The sequence below is a fragment of the Pinus tabuliformis genome, chromosome 6 (assembly GCF_031772625.1).
Source record: "Pinus tabuliformis cultivar Carrire ecotype Pingquan chromosome 6, CPIR1, whole genome shotgun sequence".
Lineage (NCBI taxonomy): Eukaryota > Viridiplantae > Streptophyta > Pinopsida > Pinales > Pinaceae > Pinus > Pinus tabuliformis.
The window spans coordinates 2,096,410,605-2,096,430,176 of NC_142292.1; the positions used below are offsets into that span (position 1 = coordinate 2,096,410,605).

Sequence of the window (19,572 nt, forward strand, 5' to 3'; positions counted from 1 at the left end):
TAGTTTTAAATCCAAGCATGATAAAAATTCTAAAGTCTGGAATTGACAATATTTTCTAAAAACACAAATTTAGAGATTTCACAACCGCTGAAATTGCAGAAATAAAACATCGCAAAATTATGACAGCCACACACAGAAAATAACACATTGATTTTTAGTTAATGTGACCCTGGAAAAACCCCCTACAACTCTTGGAGAAAATCAGTTTGAGAGCTCTTCATTTTTGAAAATGCTTTTACAGAGAAACTGAAATACACAGTAAAATTCCAGCAACCACAAATTACAACTTATCTTGATTTTTGTGCTTGAACTCCACCTCGAAAATCGTGCCAATCAGCAAACAACCAAAATAGAATTTTCCAGCAATAAAACAACATTAAATGTTGTACGACATGTCTCGAAAAACGTGCCTTGAACTCGTTGTACGCACTATACGAACCATATGGATTTCAACAGTATGATTTCCTTGAAAATCATGCCCAAAATTTGCCTTGAAATTTGTGCCCTTGTTGTTGTCCCTTTTCCTCTATTTCTGTGCCTTTCTCTTGCTGTATGGTTTTGCCTTGGGAGACGTGCCAATAAATGCTGCTGCCCAGATTTGCTGAAATGTCTTCTCGCTGCTTTCCTTCACTTCCTCACTGCTAAGAAATTTTCTCCCTGCTCTCTCTTCTCTTTTTCTCAAATGCTCATGAAAGAATGAATTGATCTTTTTCTCCTCTTCTCTTTTTACTCTCTAAATGACTTTTTGGGTTACCCTAAGATGTAATGGCTGAGATTCATTTAGATCTAGGGATGAGAATAAATGTGCATTTAATTCTCATTTTCTATTTTTTAACTAACCCATTTAAATAAAGACCCACTTAGCCTTTTATTTCCATAGTCACTTTTTCAGTTTTTTATTCTTCATTGACTTTAATAACGTCACCTTTAAATTAGAATGTAACTTTACCACTTATAAAGTCACTTTTAAATTCAATTGACTTTACCACTTATAAAGTCATTTTAGGAGAAAAGTACAAATAAATTTGGACACTTTTCCCTATGCCAAAGATCAAAGCCTTAGGGAACCACTTATCCTCTGGTACCCAAATTTTAACAACTGATTAGTAGTTTATTTATTTTCTAACTAATATCGAATAAATCACACTGCAATTCTTCACAAATAAATTCTACGAAACCTAAATAAAATGTTGTAGCGAAGAAAATAGATGCATACACAATAAAAATGACACCAATATTTTTGGACAATAGTGCACAGAAAGACCCCAAAGGGAAAACCGATGCATCAGATGAGGGTTTATTTTATTATGCCATAGTAAAATTTCAGTACAAAAATCTGGATGCCCAACTGGGAATCCTCCAGATATAAATTGGCCAAAATATTTGTGAGACAAATTGTCTCACTCCACAACTGATTTGGCTCTAGAAACTGGCCCAACTGGGCTACTTGAAATGCCCTTGCGTAAGCCTTTGCTCAATGCTTACGTAGACCCTACTCGCACTGCCTGTGGAGGTGCCTAAAATCTCTCGTTTTGCCTGACTTTGCCTTTGGAAATGACTTACTTGACCTTAGAGAAATTTTCCCAACCTCTAGCACCTGAATCGACCTCCGCTTTCACTGAATCGATATGGTTCTCTAAAGCTTTTGTGCTGCCTCTGCGCAACCTCAAGCAGAACTAATGTGGCCTCCCTTGAAACTGACTAGAATTCTTTGAAATCCTCTTGCCGCTCCCTCAATCACCATTGCTTTGACTCGAGCTCACTTCCTTACTGAATCACTGCACTCAATAGCTCGATTTGCCAAGGAAATCACACTCCTTGCCCGATGTGTCTCTAATGTGTTCATCTCCATCCCCATCGATCTGCTCTTATAATCTCTCGTTGGAGCACCAACGACCATTATTAAATCATTATCAATGACTAAGATTATCTTGGACTCAATTCGTGTGTCTCTAGAACTTTCTCGATCTTTCTCAACTAATTGTTGTTAAGTAATCAATTTTCCTAAGTTAAACATTTTTTTAATTATTGATCAATTAACTTAATTGAGTTGTCTTTAGGTGTTTTTTCCCGGAACTTTTTTTGGGTTTTGGTGATCATGTGTTCTTTAACTTCTCTGACGTAAATCGAGACTAGAACACCTGTTTGATGCTACAAAAACTAACAACTTTGTCATGTCCATCTTGCATGTTTCTGTTGTCAGGGCAAGAGTAACTCCACAAATGTGTTGATGTATTTGCATTAAGATAGAATATGACTATATACAAGGAGAGAGGCTATTGGGTTTCATATCCCAATGTCTCTTCATCTTCCAACTTCTCTTATTTTGCTATGTACAATATTTGCATAGGATTCCTAGTCCCAAAGATTAGGTGTTCAACATTCCCCCCTTTCTGAAAGGATGTTGGTGAGTCCAAGCATCATTATGAATCTTTCAAACTTTTCCCTTCCAAGCGCTTTGGTGAAGATGTTTGCAATCTATTCATTTGTAGAATAATGTCGTAGGTGGATTGTTTTGGCCTCAATGTGATGTCAAATCAGATGGTATTTTGTATTGATATGCTTTGATCATGAAACTCTGGTATCTTGGTCAACTTTATTGTAGAAGTGTTGTCAATCAAAAGAGGAGTTGAATGTACTTGTTTTTCCTTCTAATCTTCCAAAATTTTTGTGAGCCACACAATTTCCTTTGTTGCTTCAGTTGCTGCCACATATTCTGCCTTAGTTGTAGAATGTGTTGGAATTGATTGTTTGCGTGATCTTCAAGAGACAATTCCTGATCCAACACTCATAACATAACCAGAAGTAGATACTCTAGTTTCTTTATCTCCATCGAAATCTGAATTAGAGTATCCAATCAAGTTGAAGTCATCCACTTGTGTATACTTGATTCCAAAGTCTTGAGTTCCCTTCAAGTACTTTAGAACTCTTTTTGTAGCAGACAAGTGACCCTCACATGGCTTTTGCATATACCTGGAGAGGATTCCAACAACAAATGAAATGTCTGGTCTGGTAGTAGTCAGGTAGTTGAGACTTCCTATGAGTTGTTTATACTTTGTTGCATTCTCAAATTCTTTTCCTTCAGTGGATGTGAGCTTTAAGTTCTGTTCCATTGGAGTAGTCAAAGGATTGCACTCATCCATGCCAAACCTGTTCAACATATCTCCATTGTACTTTTGGGAGAGGAATATAAACTTCGGATGTTGAGTTACTTCAATTCTAAGATAGTAGTGAACATAGTCAAAATTTGTGATTTCAAAATCTTTCCTCAACTCTTTCTTTATGGATGCAATGTAGCTTTCATTGTTCCCTATCATTAGGAGATCATCTACATACACCACAAAATATACAACTGTTTCACCAACTTTCTTGACAAACAAAGTTGCATCATCAAGATCATAATGTTTGAAATTGAGTTTCAAAATATGCTCAGTCAATTTTTTGTACTAGGCATGCGGTGCTTGCTTGAGGCCATACACGGATTTTACAAGCTTGCATACTTTGTGTTCTTGACCCTTCACAACAAATCCTTTTGATTGGGACATAAAAACATTCTCTTTCAGATCTCCATTCAAGAAAGCAACTTCTACAGCCATTTGATGGGCTTTCCAACCATTCTGAGTTGCCAAGGCAGGGTGTTCGGATGGTATAGCCCATTATGATGTGCGGGCAAAAGTCTCCTCATAATCGACCCCTTCTTTTTGTGCAAAACCTTTTGCCACAACCCTGGCTTTTTGCTTGTCAAGTGAGCCATCCGCTTTATACTTGTTCTTGAAGGTCCACTTGCAGCCTATTGGTTTGGTTCCCAATGGATTATCAACCAACTTCTAGGTGCCATTCTTTATCAAGCATCATATTCTTTCTGCATCGCTTTTTTCCATTCATCATGAGAAGCAACTTCTTTGAAGGAAGTTGGCTCAAAATTTGTAGACAATTTCAGTTCACAATCATAAGAAACATCCATATCAATAGGTGAATCTGAATCGTCTAGATCACCTCCATTCTGTTTGGTTGAGCTTTTTGTTCCTTTCTTTCCAACCTCATCAAGACAAACACTTTCAAGTGTCTTTGTTAGCCATTGTGGAGGATCTTTCTGAGATGGCCCTGGCTGCTCAGTTGACTAAGATGGGCTTGAATTAAGATTTAGTTTCCCAATTTTGTCAATCACATCACTCAAAGTGTCATCAGTGGCTGGAGCTTCATGCGGGGGCGGGAGTGCTTTAGAAGAAGATTCCACAAATTGATCCAGTATAGGGATTCCCCCTTCAAGATGTGGAATCTCATTATCAAACTCTTGAAAAGACTTTGCATGCCTGAATCTATCCAAATGATCAAGCTGCCGCTTAACAACATTGTCAGTGATGGAAGATTTAAGAAAGATCACTTCTTTAGATATTATAAACTTTTTATTCACTTCATCGTAGAGACAATATGCTTTGGAGGTATTTGAGTACCCCAAGAAAATACATTTGCAACTCCTTGCACTGAGTTAGTTTATCTGTTCCTTAGATATTAAGGCATAGCAGGTGGAATAAAAAACCCTGAGATGCCTCATCGAAGGAATGTGGCCATACCACATTTTATAGGGAGTCTTGTTTTTGATAGCATTAGATGGACACCTATTCTTTATATACACAACATATAGAACTACATCAACCCAAAACATTAGTTTAGCATTTTTGAAAAACATCATGAAACTTACCATATTTAAGATTGTCCTATTCATTCTTTCAGCTACTCCGTTTTGTTGGGGATTATAATGCACAATTGTTTGATGTTTGATCCCATGTTGGCGAAGATAGTTTTCAAATTCATTTGATGTATATTCTTTTTTGTTATTAGTACGAATAGATCCAATATGAGATTGTGCATCATTTTCAATCCATTCATGAAAGTTCTTGAATGTTTCGAAAGCTTCAGGTTTGTTCTTCAATAAATAAACCCGACACATTCTAGTGAAGTCATCAATAAATGTCATCATATATTTATTACCATTTGCAGAAAGAACAGGCATTGGGCCACATAAATCATAACGAATGAGTTCAAGTTTTCTATGTGCTCTGGAATGAGAATCATCAAAAGATTGTTTGCTTTGCTTTCCTAAGATACAAACATCACATTGCTAAAGTTTCCTAGGAATTGTAGGCAAACTAGTGACACCATTTTTCTTCAACAAACGGAGGCTATCATAGTTCAAGTGTCCAAATCGAGCATATGCCATAAAAGATTTGATGGAAATGTACCTTCATCATAGTGAGAACTGTATGAAATGTTATGTGCACGAGCAAAGGTTCCTTGCAGCTTCAAAAGTCTTTCTTCCTCTATCCCAGTCATATAAGTGAGTGTTTTGATGCTTTTTTGACCTCAACTTTGCTATCAAATATGTGAATGGAGTGTCCTTGCTGGTAGATGTGGACCAAGGACATCAAGTTTCTCCTCAACTTCGAGAGGTATAGAACATCATGTAGAAGGAAGTCTGAAAGACCAAACAATTTGAGCATGATGGTGCCAAGCCTTGATGGCTTAAGTTTTGACTTGTCTGCAAATTATACCGCTCCATTAACATTATCAGTGAATTTTCACAAAAATCTCTTCTAAAATTCATGTGGCAAGTTGCTCCTGAATCAAGCAACCAAGCATCTTTCCATGAAGCAAGTGAAGCATTGAATAAGTCTTCAGTTACTCCAATGTTGCAATGTACCACAACATAATGAGCGAACTCAGGTGCTTTACCTTTCCCTTTGTTAGGTGTTTTACCTTTTCCTTCATTTCTTTCCTGCTCAATTTTGTCCCAAGGAAACTTACATGTGGAAGCATCATGTCCATCTCTATTGCATCGTATGCAATGAAGATCAGACCTTTCTCCTTGGAAATGTATGCCCCTCTTGCCTCTAAAATTCTTCCTTCCTCTTCCTCTTCCTCTTCGGCTACCTCTTCCTTTAGAAGACTTTTGTGCATGATTCTTCTCTTTTGTTCAAGGCACACAACTTCTTCAGTAGATTGAGGAGCTGTCTTTTTCCCAAAAGTCTTCTCTCTCTCAACAAATTTCTTCTCAAGGGAGTCGAAGGTAATCTCCTTAAGGTTACCACTTGTTTGCAATGACTCAAGATAATATGAATAGGTGGGATATAGTGCCTTGACATAAGCTATGAGAGGAATATCTATTTCAACACCAATGGCTTTTATGTCATGCATAACAGATCTTACTTTTGATGCTAAGGCAAGAGGGTCATCATTTTTCAACTCAAGATTGAACAACTTGATCATCAATTGAACAACTTCAAGTTCAGAATGTGAGTCGTACAATTCCTTCAATTTCTTCGAGGCTTCAAAGGCATTTGAAAATGGAGAAATATGGCGACTTACCTCTTCATTTACGGATGTTGCAATCAAGGCATAGGCTTTGTTGTTCTTGTTTTCCCAAATGGCAAGCTCGTTGCATCGTCTCCTCCTTCACAAATCCCTTTCCACAACTCATTGAAAATCAAGGTGTGCTTTATCTTTCTGGACCACTATTACTCACACCATATGGTCCAACTCTCACTACTAACACCATATATTAAACATCTCCATAATATACTTACAACATGCATATGTGCTTCATAATGGTGTGCTTTATCTTTCTGAACCACTATTACTCACACCATATGGTCCAACTCTCACTACTAACACCATATATTAAACATCTCCATAATATATTTACAACATACATATGTGCTTCATAATGAGAGAACTCAACGTATGGCTCTAACATAAAAAATTTATGTATAGTATATGATCATTATGTTTTCAATATCATACTCATTATATTTTGATACAACCCACTCTCATATTTCATGTGAACCATATATGCCACATCCTTTCCCTTTTTAAATCCATTATATCAATGTTCATTATATACAACAACCTTAAAAAAACCAACACACATATCAACGCACCACTTATGAATTACGGCCTTTTTTTTTCAATTCCACAATATACCACTTCATGTAATTTGAGCATAAAAAATTCAACGAATATTACCATTATGCCACGACGTTTTTTAAACCAGGGAACGCACATAATTCAAATACATGTGCTGACCGAACAGTCAACGCAATGCTTTTAAAAAATTACAGCAACATGGAAAATCACATAGCAAAATGGAATTACGGCCAGCAAAAATTGTTTAGTGGACAACATAACATATCATTCAAATGCACAATCAACGCTCCTCCAAATGCATGATGGGCTCGACGGGGGCTGAGGGCACACAGTCTCACAGTGACACAACTCGATTTCAACCAAAGCTTCAATGCAACAGTTAAGTCACGGTTTCCACCAGTGAAAGTGAGGAATACGACCCCTTCATAAGCTGTCAGCTCAAAAATCGTGCAACATTCATTTTCATCAACACTGCATACCATCCAATTTAACACAACATTTCAACCTCTCCACACATCTCATAGGAAGATTTGAGATTCAAAAGGAATCTGAAATTAAATTTGAGCAGACAGAGGACAGAGCATTCACTGCACAGAGTAGGGAATCTGGCAGTGGATAGGAGTTACAATGGAAAAAACTAAAATTGGGAGCTGGCTCTAATACCATGGCAGGTTAGGAGTAACTTCACGAATGCGTTGATGTATTTGTATTAAGATAGAATATGACTATATACAAGGGAGGGAGACTATTGGGTTTTTTCTCCCAATGTCTCTTCGTCTTCCGACTTCTTTTATTTTTCTATTTACAATATTTACATAGGATTCCTAATCCCAAAGATTAGGTGTTCAGCAACTATAACTCATATTTTAAATATGCAATCTGTAGAGATCTTCAAGAATATATAGTCCATCAACAAAACGAAGATTCAATTTCATACCTCAGGTTATCATAGACATGCCCTTAAATTTGTCCTTAGCTCTGTCTTCAAAGGTGCCCTTAATCTGCCCGTTGATTTTGCTTAAAAGATGTAATTTAACCACTTTTAGACATTCCTGATTCCTCCAATCTCCTCTTTTGTCTGCTTGTACAGGTATAAGATTGTTTGGGATAGGGCCTCTGAATAGACCTAAATCTGTCACAGGTAAAGCCTTTTAACAGTCCTGGACAATGAACGTTTTCTCCTTGTACTTGACCTCAAAAGGCAAACAAAAAGTATGCACTTACAATCTTAGAAAACTACCTCAATAGAGGTTGAACAACTTTAGGATGTGGCCTAGGTTTGCTTTAGGAAGGGGCTTGGATTGTGCCTCATGAGCAATCTTGAAAGAGGCTGAAATCTATCTCAGAAGTGTTGAGAAATTTAGGGGAAGCTATATTAAGTGATTTCTCTTACTTCTATAACTGCTTGTGATGTCTTTTTACTTAACTTGGTTAGCTTCTTCTTTAACTTGATTATTATTGTGTTTTCTATCATCAAACAACTACCAAAAATGAAGATTAAAGAGACAAGAGGACGCAAAATGTAGGCTGCTAGCTAGGGCCAAAACCTCTCCTCTTGAAAGGAAAACCCACAAGAATTCTTTTCTTCATATAGAATCTTCAAATGACGAATTCCAAGACCTAAGACCCTTGAAGTCAACCTTTCTCCTTGATGAGATTTCTTTCCAACAATTTCGACCCCAAGAACTTCAACAACTTCGACCCTAGCAGTTTCTTCTGCAACTTCGACCCCAACAGGTTTCTAACACTTTGACTTGCCCAACAACTTTCTAGCACTTCGACTTTCCCAACAACTTTTTAGCACTTCGAATTGCCCAACAACTTTAGAAACCCTAACACGAGAGAGAGAGAGATCGATCCAAAAACTTCGATCTTGCTTGCCTTCTTCTTATCCTTGATTTTCGTCCTTTTTCCAGCTACTTTCTTGAGGAGATTGAACTTGCTTGTTGTGTGTCCAAATGAGGCCGAGTTCCTTCTTATATATAGACTTTCCATGTGTATGAATTGCTTCCTTGAGGCTGACTTGATCTTTCATGTAGGCCAACTTGCTTGAGGTACCATGACAAGGTCTTGGAGGGTTTTTGACTCTATGATTTGACTCAAATAAATTTTTCTTTACAATATGTAACACACCTAAATGGGTCTTCCATACATGACAATCACTCAATTTACTTGTAGACTAAATGACAAGCCCTAGAAGCACTCAATGGGTGCTTGACCTAAAAATAAATTTCCCTTGAGCATGAAACCCATGCCTCAAGAATGACAATAATAAATTTATTTTTCTCTTTTCATCAAATACATAAAATCGTGATTACATATGCCATTATGAAGACCGAACGTAGTTGCATATTTCAACAAGAAGGGGCCTTAGAGCACGCTGAAGCCTATCTCAGGCATATCGAAATTTTGCTTCAAGTGGAGCCTCGGGTTCAGATCTGTTCAAGAGCTCGCTTCTGCCTTAGAAATCAAACGAAAGGTATGTCCAACACTCAAAGAAATGCCTTAACAAAAATCTTGCTCTTCTACTTCAAATCAGAGAAATACTCACTCCATTAGCCTTGATCCTTGATCTTCATATCAGGAGATTTCTTCCCTTTTTAGGTCTCGGTCTGCTTCAGATATCTTATGCGTTAGATGCACTGAATTGATTGCTCAAAATGCCGACAACTAGGGTATACTAATACCATTTGGAGGAAGGCCTTTTTAGTGAACTGATCCAAGAGACATAATAAAAAAAATTCCTTTTATTTACAGTTGTTGACATGAAGATACTTGGATGATAATTAATTATTTGTTCTTGAAAATGTGGACTGTAATGGGGGCCAGTTTGAACATATGTACATGGAGCAAATTAAATCACAATTTTGACCTTCAACAAAGGGCAATGATGAACACCCATCATTTGGGGCATCAACCTTCAAGCTTGAATATCTCTCCAACCAAGAAGACCCACAAGGCATACCACCTATCAAACGAAATGGCATGATGAGGGCTGCCAATTTGGAGAGGTCTTGCATCCAAATTCACTGTCCTTTTTCAAGCATATCGTCATCATATCAATGTATTCACTCTTTGACATCGATGACAAATTCTTCCAACATGGAACTGTCACCAAAACACTGTTGGAAACCAATGATAAAGAAATCAAAGATTCAAAGTTGGCTCTGAAAACTCTTGATTATAAAGTTGGCTCGAAGAATTTCAAGGAACATTAAATATGAAAGATGCTCAGTTAAAGGAATTAAAAGAACAATTTGCCAAACAGATTGAAGAATTTGAAGAAAAAGAAAAGAAATATTTGAGCAGAATAGAAGAATATAAGACAATTATTGACAATGCCCTCCAGTAGGATGCAACAGGAAATGTTGATCCGGAGAAATTAAAGTTCTTTGAAATTAAAATTGCTGAACTCGAGGGAAAAATAGAAATGAACAGCACGAAAGAAATCCACTGGAGCAGAAGTACCGCAGTGAGATAAAGCACACGGATGAAGTTATTGAAGGTGTGCAGTTAATGTTGAGGCAAAAGAAAGAGAAATACAATCTTTGTAGCAATATATGCAAACACTACACTGGGAAGGGCCACTCTTATTGAGGCTAAAAACGAAGTTTGGGAGATGATAAATGAAAAAATCCTAAAAATAAGACCTGATGTGAATCTCTTCCATTGTGAGACAGTGTCATGGCAAATGCCAATATCGAAATGAGGAACATAAATGCTTTAGTGGAGGAAGGACTAAAGGAGGTGGATTAGATAATCAATTGTCTAAATACTCTGGATGAGGAAACAATTAAGCTCCTTGAGCTACATAGCATAGAGGAGTGTATTTTGTTAGCCTTATCAGTGGAAGAGAAGCATAACACTGTAGAAGGAATGAATAACGATATCTCTTGAGCTAGGAAGTGTTGGAATTTCTAAGTTTAACCCATTAGAAATTCTTCTAGTACTATCTGGTTTATTTCTTCTTACTTGTTTAATTACTTAACAAGTTACTGACCATGTAAACGCTGAAAATAAACACAAGTATGGTGTCAACATCCACAAATCATCAATTGAAAGAAAACAAGCACACAAGTGACACCGTTATTTTTGGACCAATGTCCCCGGAAAATATCAATGCGGGAAATCCAGTGCAGCGATTCAGAGCGTTTTATTATTACGCAGTTTTCAGAATACAACTAGGGTGCCAGAAATGGCTCACCCAATAGACAATGCCTTTGACAGTAGTACCTCTCCTCGGAGGCAAATATTCCCGCTGATTAATCACCAGATGAACGATCCCACAGCGACAATTGCAGCTTCTACTGCTTTGCGTCACTTTGATAGGGATTGCGTCACACTTCCCGACTCACCAACACCTAGTCTGCCCCACGAAATTCCTCCTAGAGCTACCTCTTGGCCCTGCGTCAACTTTGCTAGCCTCTGCGCAGTGAAGCCTATGCGTCAGCCCTTAGACCTTCTGCGTCACCCACGTTGACCTCTCCTGGCTCTGTGCAACTCCCAGCTGCCTCTGCGTCAACCTCTCCAGGCTCTGCGCTGTCTCTCTGGTACTAACTCTACCTCTCTGCAATGTATTCACTGCCCCTCGCTGCTGATCACTGATTCGATTTCTCTTAGCAAACCTCGCTCTAGAAAATCGAATGACTAATCACTCTAGTGTATTCTCCAACTGATCCTCAAGCCTCTTCTTATACTTTTCTCGTTGGTCTATCAACGACTGAGATTAAATCTCTAATCAACGGTTAAGATTATATTTGGCATGATCCATGACTTTTGTAACCTTGTAACCCAGTTTTATATTAATACCCATTAATATTTTATTTTCCTAAGTTTAGACTTAGGAACTCCATTAAAAATATTAATTATTTTAATATCTTCCAAACTGGTTAGAATTTGCCCAAACCATTTCCGGGTCTTGGAGATTTCATGTGCTTTAGCCTCTCCACCAATTTTCATGGCTAGAGCACATCCGATGCTACCCAAAATCAACACTCCCTTTTAGCGAGAACTATCCTCTAGTGATTCTCCACATTGAGCATTACTCTGATCATACAACATCGGTCCTTGTGCTGATGCTAGGCCTCCCTGCCCACCATCCTCTGCAATGCTGCATCTTGTACTGCTGCCCATGGCCTTGCCACTACCACCGCTGCATCTGTAGGACAGCTCCCTCTGCATCCGTGCTGTTGCTGGTCCATCCTCCCAGCACTGCATTTGCACTACATCCCCTCTCACCATGCTGCATCGTGCTACTGCACTGCAACTCAGTTGCTGAGAAGTAACTAACTGATCTACCCAATATCTGACATCCATGTCAGGCTAGAAACACTCCCAATGCTGAAGCTCCGTCTGCCACTAACAAGTGCTCCCTTTACTGACCTTTGTGCAGTTGCAACAACTCCTTGCATCTCGCATTGTTGCACACCTCTCTGTGCCACTCCCGTGCCTCTTGCATTGTTGCAGCCTGATAGCCTCACGCTGCCTGGGACTCTTGCACTGTAGCATTCTTTGCTGCTCCATCCGCATTTGTCTCTACTGCCGCTAGTCCCGCTACTCCTCTTTGGGGCTCTCGTAGCAAGGTATAATTCAAGAGGTTGGGTACCTCAAGGATTTTGCCCCTCATCACCTATAGTCCGTTTGACTACAGCATGATGTCTCCCCACTTCTTCTCAAGTGGCATATGAGCACTCATGGCACAATCATCATCCTCCTCGACTTCTTTCTCTGCCCTCGCTGGCACTGCCTTGGTTTCAGAAGCCTCTCCCTTACTCTTCTTCCTAGGACATTGGTTCCCAAAATGACCCAGTTCCCCACATTGGAAGCACTTGACCTTGGAGAGGTCTTTCTTCTTTCTTTTTTCCTGCTTTCCCGCAGATGCTAGAGCCGCCTCCTCTTCTTCTTCCTTCTTGATTCTAACCCCTTTGCCGCTATTCCCTGCCTTGGTCACCCGTCTGATCTCTTCTTGACGAAGAGCCGCCCACAGTTCCTCCCAATCCGGAAGGTTCTTCCTGCCCACTATGCTCTAGACAAATACCTCCTAATCCTCTGAGACTGCGTTCAATGCGGTCCTCACCATCAATTCCTGATCTGGCGTGGCTCCTATGGAAGTTAGCTGGTCATTGATCTCTTTGATTCGATCGAGGAAGACATCTATATGCTCTCCCTTTTGCATCTGGTATGACCACAACTGATTTTCAAGTAACATCTTCCTCTGCACGAAAGTATGTTGGTACAATTTCTTCAGGGCCTCCCACATCTCACTGTCTTGGCAATATGTGACACTACATGATTGTTGACCCCATCAAGGATGATGCACTTCACCTTGGCCATTGCTTCCTCGTACTTCTCATTTTCAGTTGGGTCAACTGGGATCACTATTGTTTTCAAGGCGAAGTCCTTGATGTGATATCTGTCTAGAATGAACAAGATCCTGGCCTTCCATACCATGAAGTTGGATGTTCCATCCAACCTATCCTGATCTCTCAGTCCATTCACGGCCATTATGCTGCTCTTCTTTCGACTCCTCTGAGTCTTTTTACTTCCATCTTGGAAGTCCTTTGTTCGACTCCTATTGAGTCTCTCAACTTCCCGTCTAGAAGTTCTCGGTTCAACTCCATCTGAGTCTCGATTTCCCTTCTGGAAAACCCCCCCTTGGTCTTGCCCTGTTAAGTATTGTTTTGACTACAATACCCCATCAGCTTTGCTCCGCAAATTAACCACAACCTCCTATACCCTAGCAACTGAAGGATTGAGCCACTTGGCTCTGCGTAATCCCGACACTAGCAAATCAGGTCCCTTAGCCAACTGTGTCAGCCCTCCTGGCCTCTGCATGGCTCTGTGTGACCCTGATTCTGCCTCCCTTAGCCTCTGCGCTGCCTTTCTCTGCCTTAGAATGATGACACAGTCTCTCTGCATCATACCTTCCTCTACCGCCTTCTGCATGGATCAACTCTGTCACTCAGGGCAACGAAATCTGTTGCTACTGCTCTGCTAGTTGATGCCTTCAGTTATCCTGTGATCTGCAACCACGCTCTGATACCATGTTGGAATTTCTAAGTTTAATCTGTTAGAAATTCTTCCTGTACTATCTGGTTTATTTCTTCCTACATGTTTAATTACTTTAACAAGTTATTCACCATGTAAGTACTGAAAATAAACACAAGTACAATATCAACATCTACAGATCATCAACTGAAAAAAAACAAGCACACAAGTGACACCGTTATTTTTGGACCAATGTCCTCGGAAAAACCCAATGCGGGAAAACTGGTGCAACTATTCAGCGGGTTTTACTATTATGTAGTTTTCAGAATACAACTAGGGTGCCAGAGATGGCTCACTCAACAAAGAATGCCCTCGGCAGTAGTACCTCTCCTCGGAGACATATATTCCCGCTGATTAATCACCGGATGAACGATCCCATAGCAACAATTGCAGCTTTCACTGTTCTGCGTCACTCTGATTGGGACTGCGTCACCCTTCTCGGCTCACCAACACTCAGTTTGCCCCACAAAATTCCTCCCAGCGCTGCCTCTTGGCTTTGCGTCAGCTCTGCTAGCTTCTGCGTCAGCCCTTAGACCCTCTGCGTCACCCACGCTGACCTCTCCTGGCTCTACGCAGCTCCTAGCTGCCTCTGCGTAGCCCCCAACTGCCTTTGTGTCAACCTCTCTAGGCTCTACGCTGTCTCTCTGGTACTAACTCTGCCTCTCTGCAATGTATTCACTGCCCCTCGCTGTTGATTACTAATTCGATTTCTCTTAGCAGACCCCGCTCTAAAAAATCGAATCACTTTATTACTTTGGTGTATTCTCCAACTGACCCTCAAGCCTCTTCTTATACTTTTCTCATTGGTCCATCAACGACCGAGATTAAATCTCTAATCAACGGCTAAAATTAGATTTGGCTTGATCCATGACTTTTGGAACCTTCTAACCCAATTTTATATTAATACCCGTTAATATTTTATTTTTCCTAAGTTTAGACTTAGGAACTCCATTAAAAATATTAATTATTTTAATATCTCCCAAACCGGTTAGAATCTGCTCAAACCATTTCTGGGTCTTGGAGAAGACCTCAATTTCATTTTGAAGGTGTAGGCTTTTTGGAGAAGTGAAAGTTATGTTTGAATGGTTTCAACACACATGCTCTGTTAACCATATAGTGTGATGATTTTGTGACTTTATGATATACAATTTGATATATAGTGTTTTGTCTTATTTATGTTTTGTTAATTTTACTTTTGTCATATTTTGGTTTATGTTAATGATTGATGCGATTGACACGATCAATTGATTAAACATTGCAGTATTACTTCATTCGTTTTCTTTTAGATATACATTATTTGAAATATTCAGGTCAGGATATTTAATTGATTTGTTGCAGGCTGAGCATACCAGTACACGATGTTGGATGATTCTGTCGCTCTTTTCATGAAAAATATAATTATACATCAGTAATATGTGTTTTTCTGTTATGCTTGTTTTCTGCTATTTTTCTTTATCTCTCATCTTCTATCTCCATATTGTAATGTATGCTCTTTGTTAGTTTATGTGAACACTCTTTATCATTGCATTCTTAAAATTTACATTTGATTCATTGATCATATGTTCTATGAAAGTTTTTTCCACATAAAGCTTAACCACTTATATATATATATATATACCCCTGGTTAAGTAAAGGCAGTCCTTCAACCTGAAGTGGGAGGATATTTTATCTTCATTGACTGTCCTCTTAGATTGTTTTCTGTCACCGGAACTATATATATATATATATAAATAAAAGTTTACAGGGAATACCCCCTGAGGTTCAAGAAGGCCAGTCCTTCAACCTGAAGTGGGAGGATAATTTATCTTCATTGATTGTTTTTTTAGATTGTTTTGTGTCGCCAGAACAATTTGGAAGACTACATAAACTAAACAGTAAAATGATTGTAATCTAGCTATAAGTAAAATACATATTAAAAATACAGTGAAAAGAAAGAATATGGTAGGTAATGTCTAGCAGGTTGTAGTCAAGTGGTAAACCAAATGAAATGCTTTTCACAAAGACCGATTTCATTCTTCTTGAGAACATGTTTGTGATCAATTATGTGATTTTATGATATTTCATCATTAACTGAACATAGACAGTTTTTTTTCCCTATAAATTGTATCTGAATGGAGGCTGGGTGCACATCCTAGGTGATAACAATTTATTAGGTCGTTCCATCAAGTCCTAGGTGATGTTAATTGATTAGGTCATTGCATCAGAGCCAGGCTGGGTGCAGTCCGAGGTGATATTGATATATTAGGTCGTTCCATCAAGTCCCAGGTGATATTAATAGATTAGCTTGTTGCATCTAAGCCAAAGTTAGATCTGACTTTTTTAAGAGAGGGTCATTTACCAACCGAAAAATGTGTGCTTGGCATTAAATAATAATTATTAATTATAGTAGCAAAATACATACCAATTTATAAATATATCTAGAAGCATACTTACTAAAATAAATTAATAAAAGAGCTCGGGCATTTTTTCAAGTTTTGACAAAAAGAAGAAATTTGTGAAAGAACTAAAAATGGATGGATTGACATTTGGGACAATATTCGTCAGCTTAAGAATAATATGCTAAGCTGCTTGATCAAAATGGAAAGATTGGCGTGCAGATTTGAATAATTCGCGGAGACTTGAATAAATGGCCCGAAAAACTTTCTACAAATTGAACAATACGAGGAAACGCGAAAAATATTATGGCCGAGACTAGACTCAATCTTTGCTTGATCAGAAAGTTTTGGATCTAAGCTGACTAACCACATAACAAAAAATTGAGAACTTTGATATAAAACATAAGAGATGAAAATGGAGGGGACGTGGAGGAGGAAATTGGGAATAATGAAGGAAAAACAGAGTCTGTGTCAAAGGAACAAGACAAGAGACTCCCCCAAAAATTATACTTGACCACAGAAAACCAACAAAATTATTACCATTCCAGACAAGAAAGCCAAATCAACCTCGAATCTGTGAACCTCCTCGATATTTGTGAGAAAATTACACTTCACGAAACTGTAGACTTTTTTAGGCGGTCATTTTCTTATTTTGATTATGCAATCGATGTGTTGAAGTATTGGTCATGAGGCGAATGGTGATATTACTTATATTATCGTGAAAAGTCTTGTGTGTGACTGAATACCGTAATGATTGTACTTTTCAAGTGTGTTAGGCCCCATGAATGGAGGGATATGATTAAGCCAAAGACTAAGGTGCGAACACAGGAGTTGAAGCCTTTGCCACAACTCTCTGCTCCTGTAACAGGTGGTCAATGGTATCTATAACAACCATCCCTGTTACAGGTCAGTCTTGGGAGTTTTGAGGCTCACAGTTGGGGGTGACTATTAGTTAAAAGTTTGGGAGCTTCATCCCTTCTGTTGTTACCCTGGAGAACTGTCAGCAGATATAGATGTCTGCCATGAGAATGAGGTGTATCTATGCCAGTGTAAATCCATTTCAACTCTGGATTTATCATGCACGAGGGGATCAAATCTCTCAATGTGCATGTTTTTTCAAATCTAAAAGAAGTTTTTGTTTTAAATGTTATGTGTCAAATTCATATTGAACACAGAAAGAATTACACATCTCCCTCATACTGGGCTAATCAAAAATGCCATAAAAAATGCCTGAGTACAATAAGGTATTTTGTATTTGATTAACATATAAAATTATTAGTTTTGAAACGCATATTTGGGTTCTGAAGGAGAATGAAGTTAGGCCGGGCATATGTAAATGCACGATAGTATTTTTAATTACAGGTTTGGACTTTATGAATAAATTATATTTTTTTGGATTTTTTTCTTTTCCTTCCTTTCTAATCTTTTCAAATAAAGATCCGTGCTTTCCTTTGTTTGGACAGGCAATGGTTTTCGTGTACTCCGTTCTTTTGTTTGTTTCAACAGACATGATTTTTTTGTGTTAATTCCAACCACAGGCAAGGTTGTTTGTTGGGTCTGAAGATATTGTTTTGTATTTTTTACGTATTTAATTTAATTGAATGGCAGTTATTGCAGAAGTTCTTTTAGGCGGGCTCGGTATTGATGCAATTTTGTTATGGATTTGATTTCACCAAACTTCTTAATTGATGGATTGCTCTCATTTTGTTTCAGGTGAAGCATATGATCAAATAAACGAGATGTGCATTTTTCTTTTGAATGAGTTCTCTTTGCCACCAGACAAAGTTCTGGCTGTATATGTTCAGGCTCCAGGTTCCGAGTTTAAGTACTGTGGTGCAGTATATCGTGCTTGTCCTTCAGCTGTCCTTTCTCTATGCTGGCCAGAGCCAGGGGGTCAGATGCAGCTCACTTCTGATTCTGTTCCGCTTACAGCGAAGATTGGTGTATCCATTGAAGACCTGAATGCTATTCCTGTTCTTAATGTCGGCCACCAGCAACGCATAGAACAACTAGCAATGAAGGTTGGGGAAAATCTATTCAATTTCATGCAGTCATTTTGTACCATGGACAGTAATAAATTGGTAGTGCCTACTGATATACTAGATCGATGGTTCAAGAAATTTCAGGAACGAGCAAAAAGAGACCCGGAATATTTGAAGAGTTTCGTGATTTAAGAGTGCTGGCAAGCTAATGATATCTTTCACGCAATTTGCTCTGATTTATAGTCATATTTGTACTAGTCAATTACTGTGAAGCTGAAGGTGATAGGAGAGAAAATATCTCCATGACAGGCCGTGCCAAAACTTATGCCATTGCCTATTAAAAGGGCTTTAACACTAAATTTCATATGCGTTGCCTGATTTTGGTGCATTAATAGTTTGCGTTTATGCTTATTTCAATGATTGGAATCTACGTAAACACAAAGTTTTGGTGTTTAATTGGGAAGAGGTTAAATCAGCATAACGTCCTCAGGTTAAGAGGTTAAATCTTAACCCCTCAGATTTTAAGTATACTCCCAGAATTAAGTACAAGTATGCGAAGGAAGCCCAAAAAACAAAATTTTGTCACTTCAAAATTGAAAGATTGCGAGGTAAGATGGCTCTATTGTGATATAACTTATTCTATATTTATGTTTGTTGATTTGTTTGTTTAAAAATAATTTCTAATATTATTTAGAAAAATAATTTAAATTAATGCATATTATTGTTATCAATAATGAATTGCAAAAAATGCATCTTTTAATTTTCTTAATATAATGATTTTTTGTTTTCTTCTAGTTCTTTTAATATAATGATTTTTTATTTTTGACCCGGGACTGGAAGGATTGTATGAAAGATTAAAAAAATGGCGATCAGTTATAAAGAAAATTGACATGCTCTTTCAAAAATGATGATGTCATCACGATAATCAGAACTTTCCCATTTTCTATTACAAATTTAAGTCTTTTCAGTCTTATTGTTATTACAGAAATACTAATATTGTAGGAATGCTGTCTAGAAAATATTCAAAATACATATACATTTAGAAAGTCATTATTAAGAGATTCGATGTTAATTGGATCCCTCGATTGATATGTTGCTGGAGGTTTCCAATCTCTGTATTTACTGTGGTTTTTACTATTCCTGCTAGTTTAAAAGTGTCTTGATTTAGAGATTCTACTTGCTTGAATGCCTCTACTTTTTTGTTTTGGGTCACGACTTTCCGCCATATGAGAACTTAGCAAGTC

General features: G+C 38.2%; 1 protein-coding gene across 7 annotated transcripts in view; it reads left to right on the forward strand.

The window, feature by feature from the left end:
* The window catches only part of LOC149267623 (uncharacterized), a 46,971-nt gene extending 28,226 nt beyond the window's left edge, over positions 1-18,745 (forward strand). For all 7 annotated transcript variants that reach the window (XM_089433736.1, XM_089433729.1, XM_089433734.1 and 4 more), the window contains one exon: positions 18,060-18,745. In XM_089433736.1, the coding sequence (XP_089289862.1) occupies positions 18,060-18,520 (461 nt within the window). In that variant the 3' untranslated portion in view covers positions 18,521-18,745. The remainder of the gene's footprint in view (positions 1-18,059) is intronic.
* Positions 18,746-19,572: the final 827 nt, after the last annotated feature.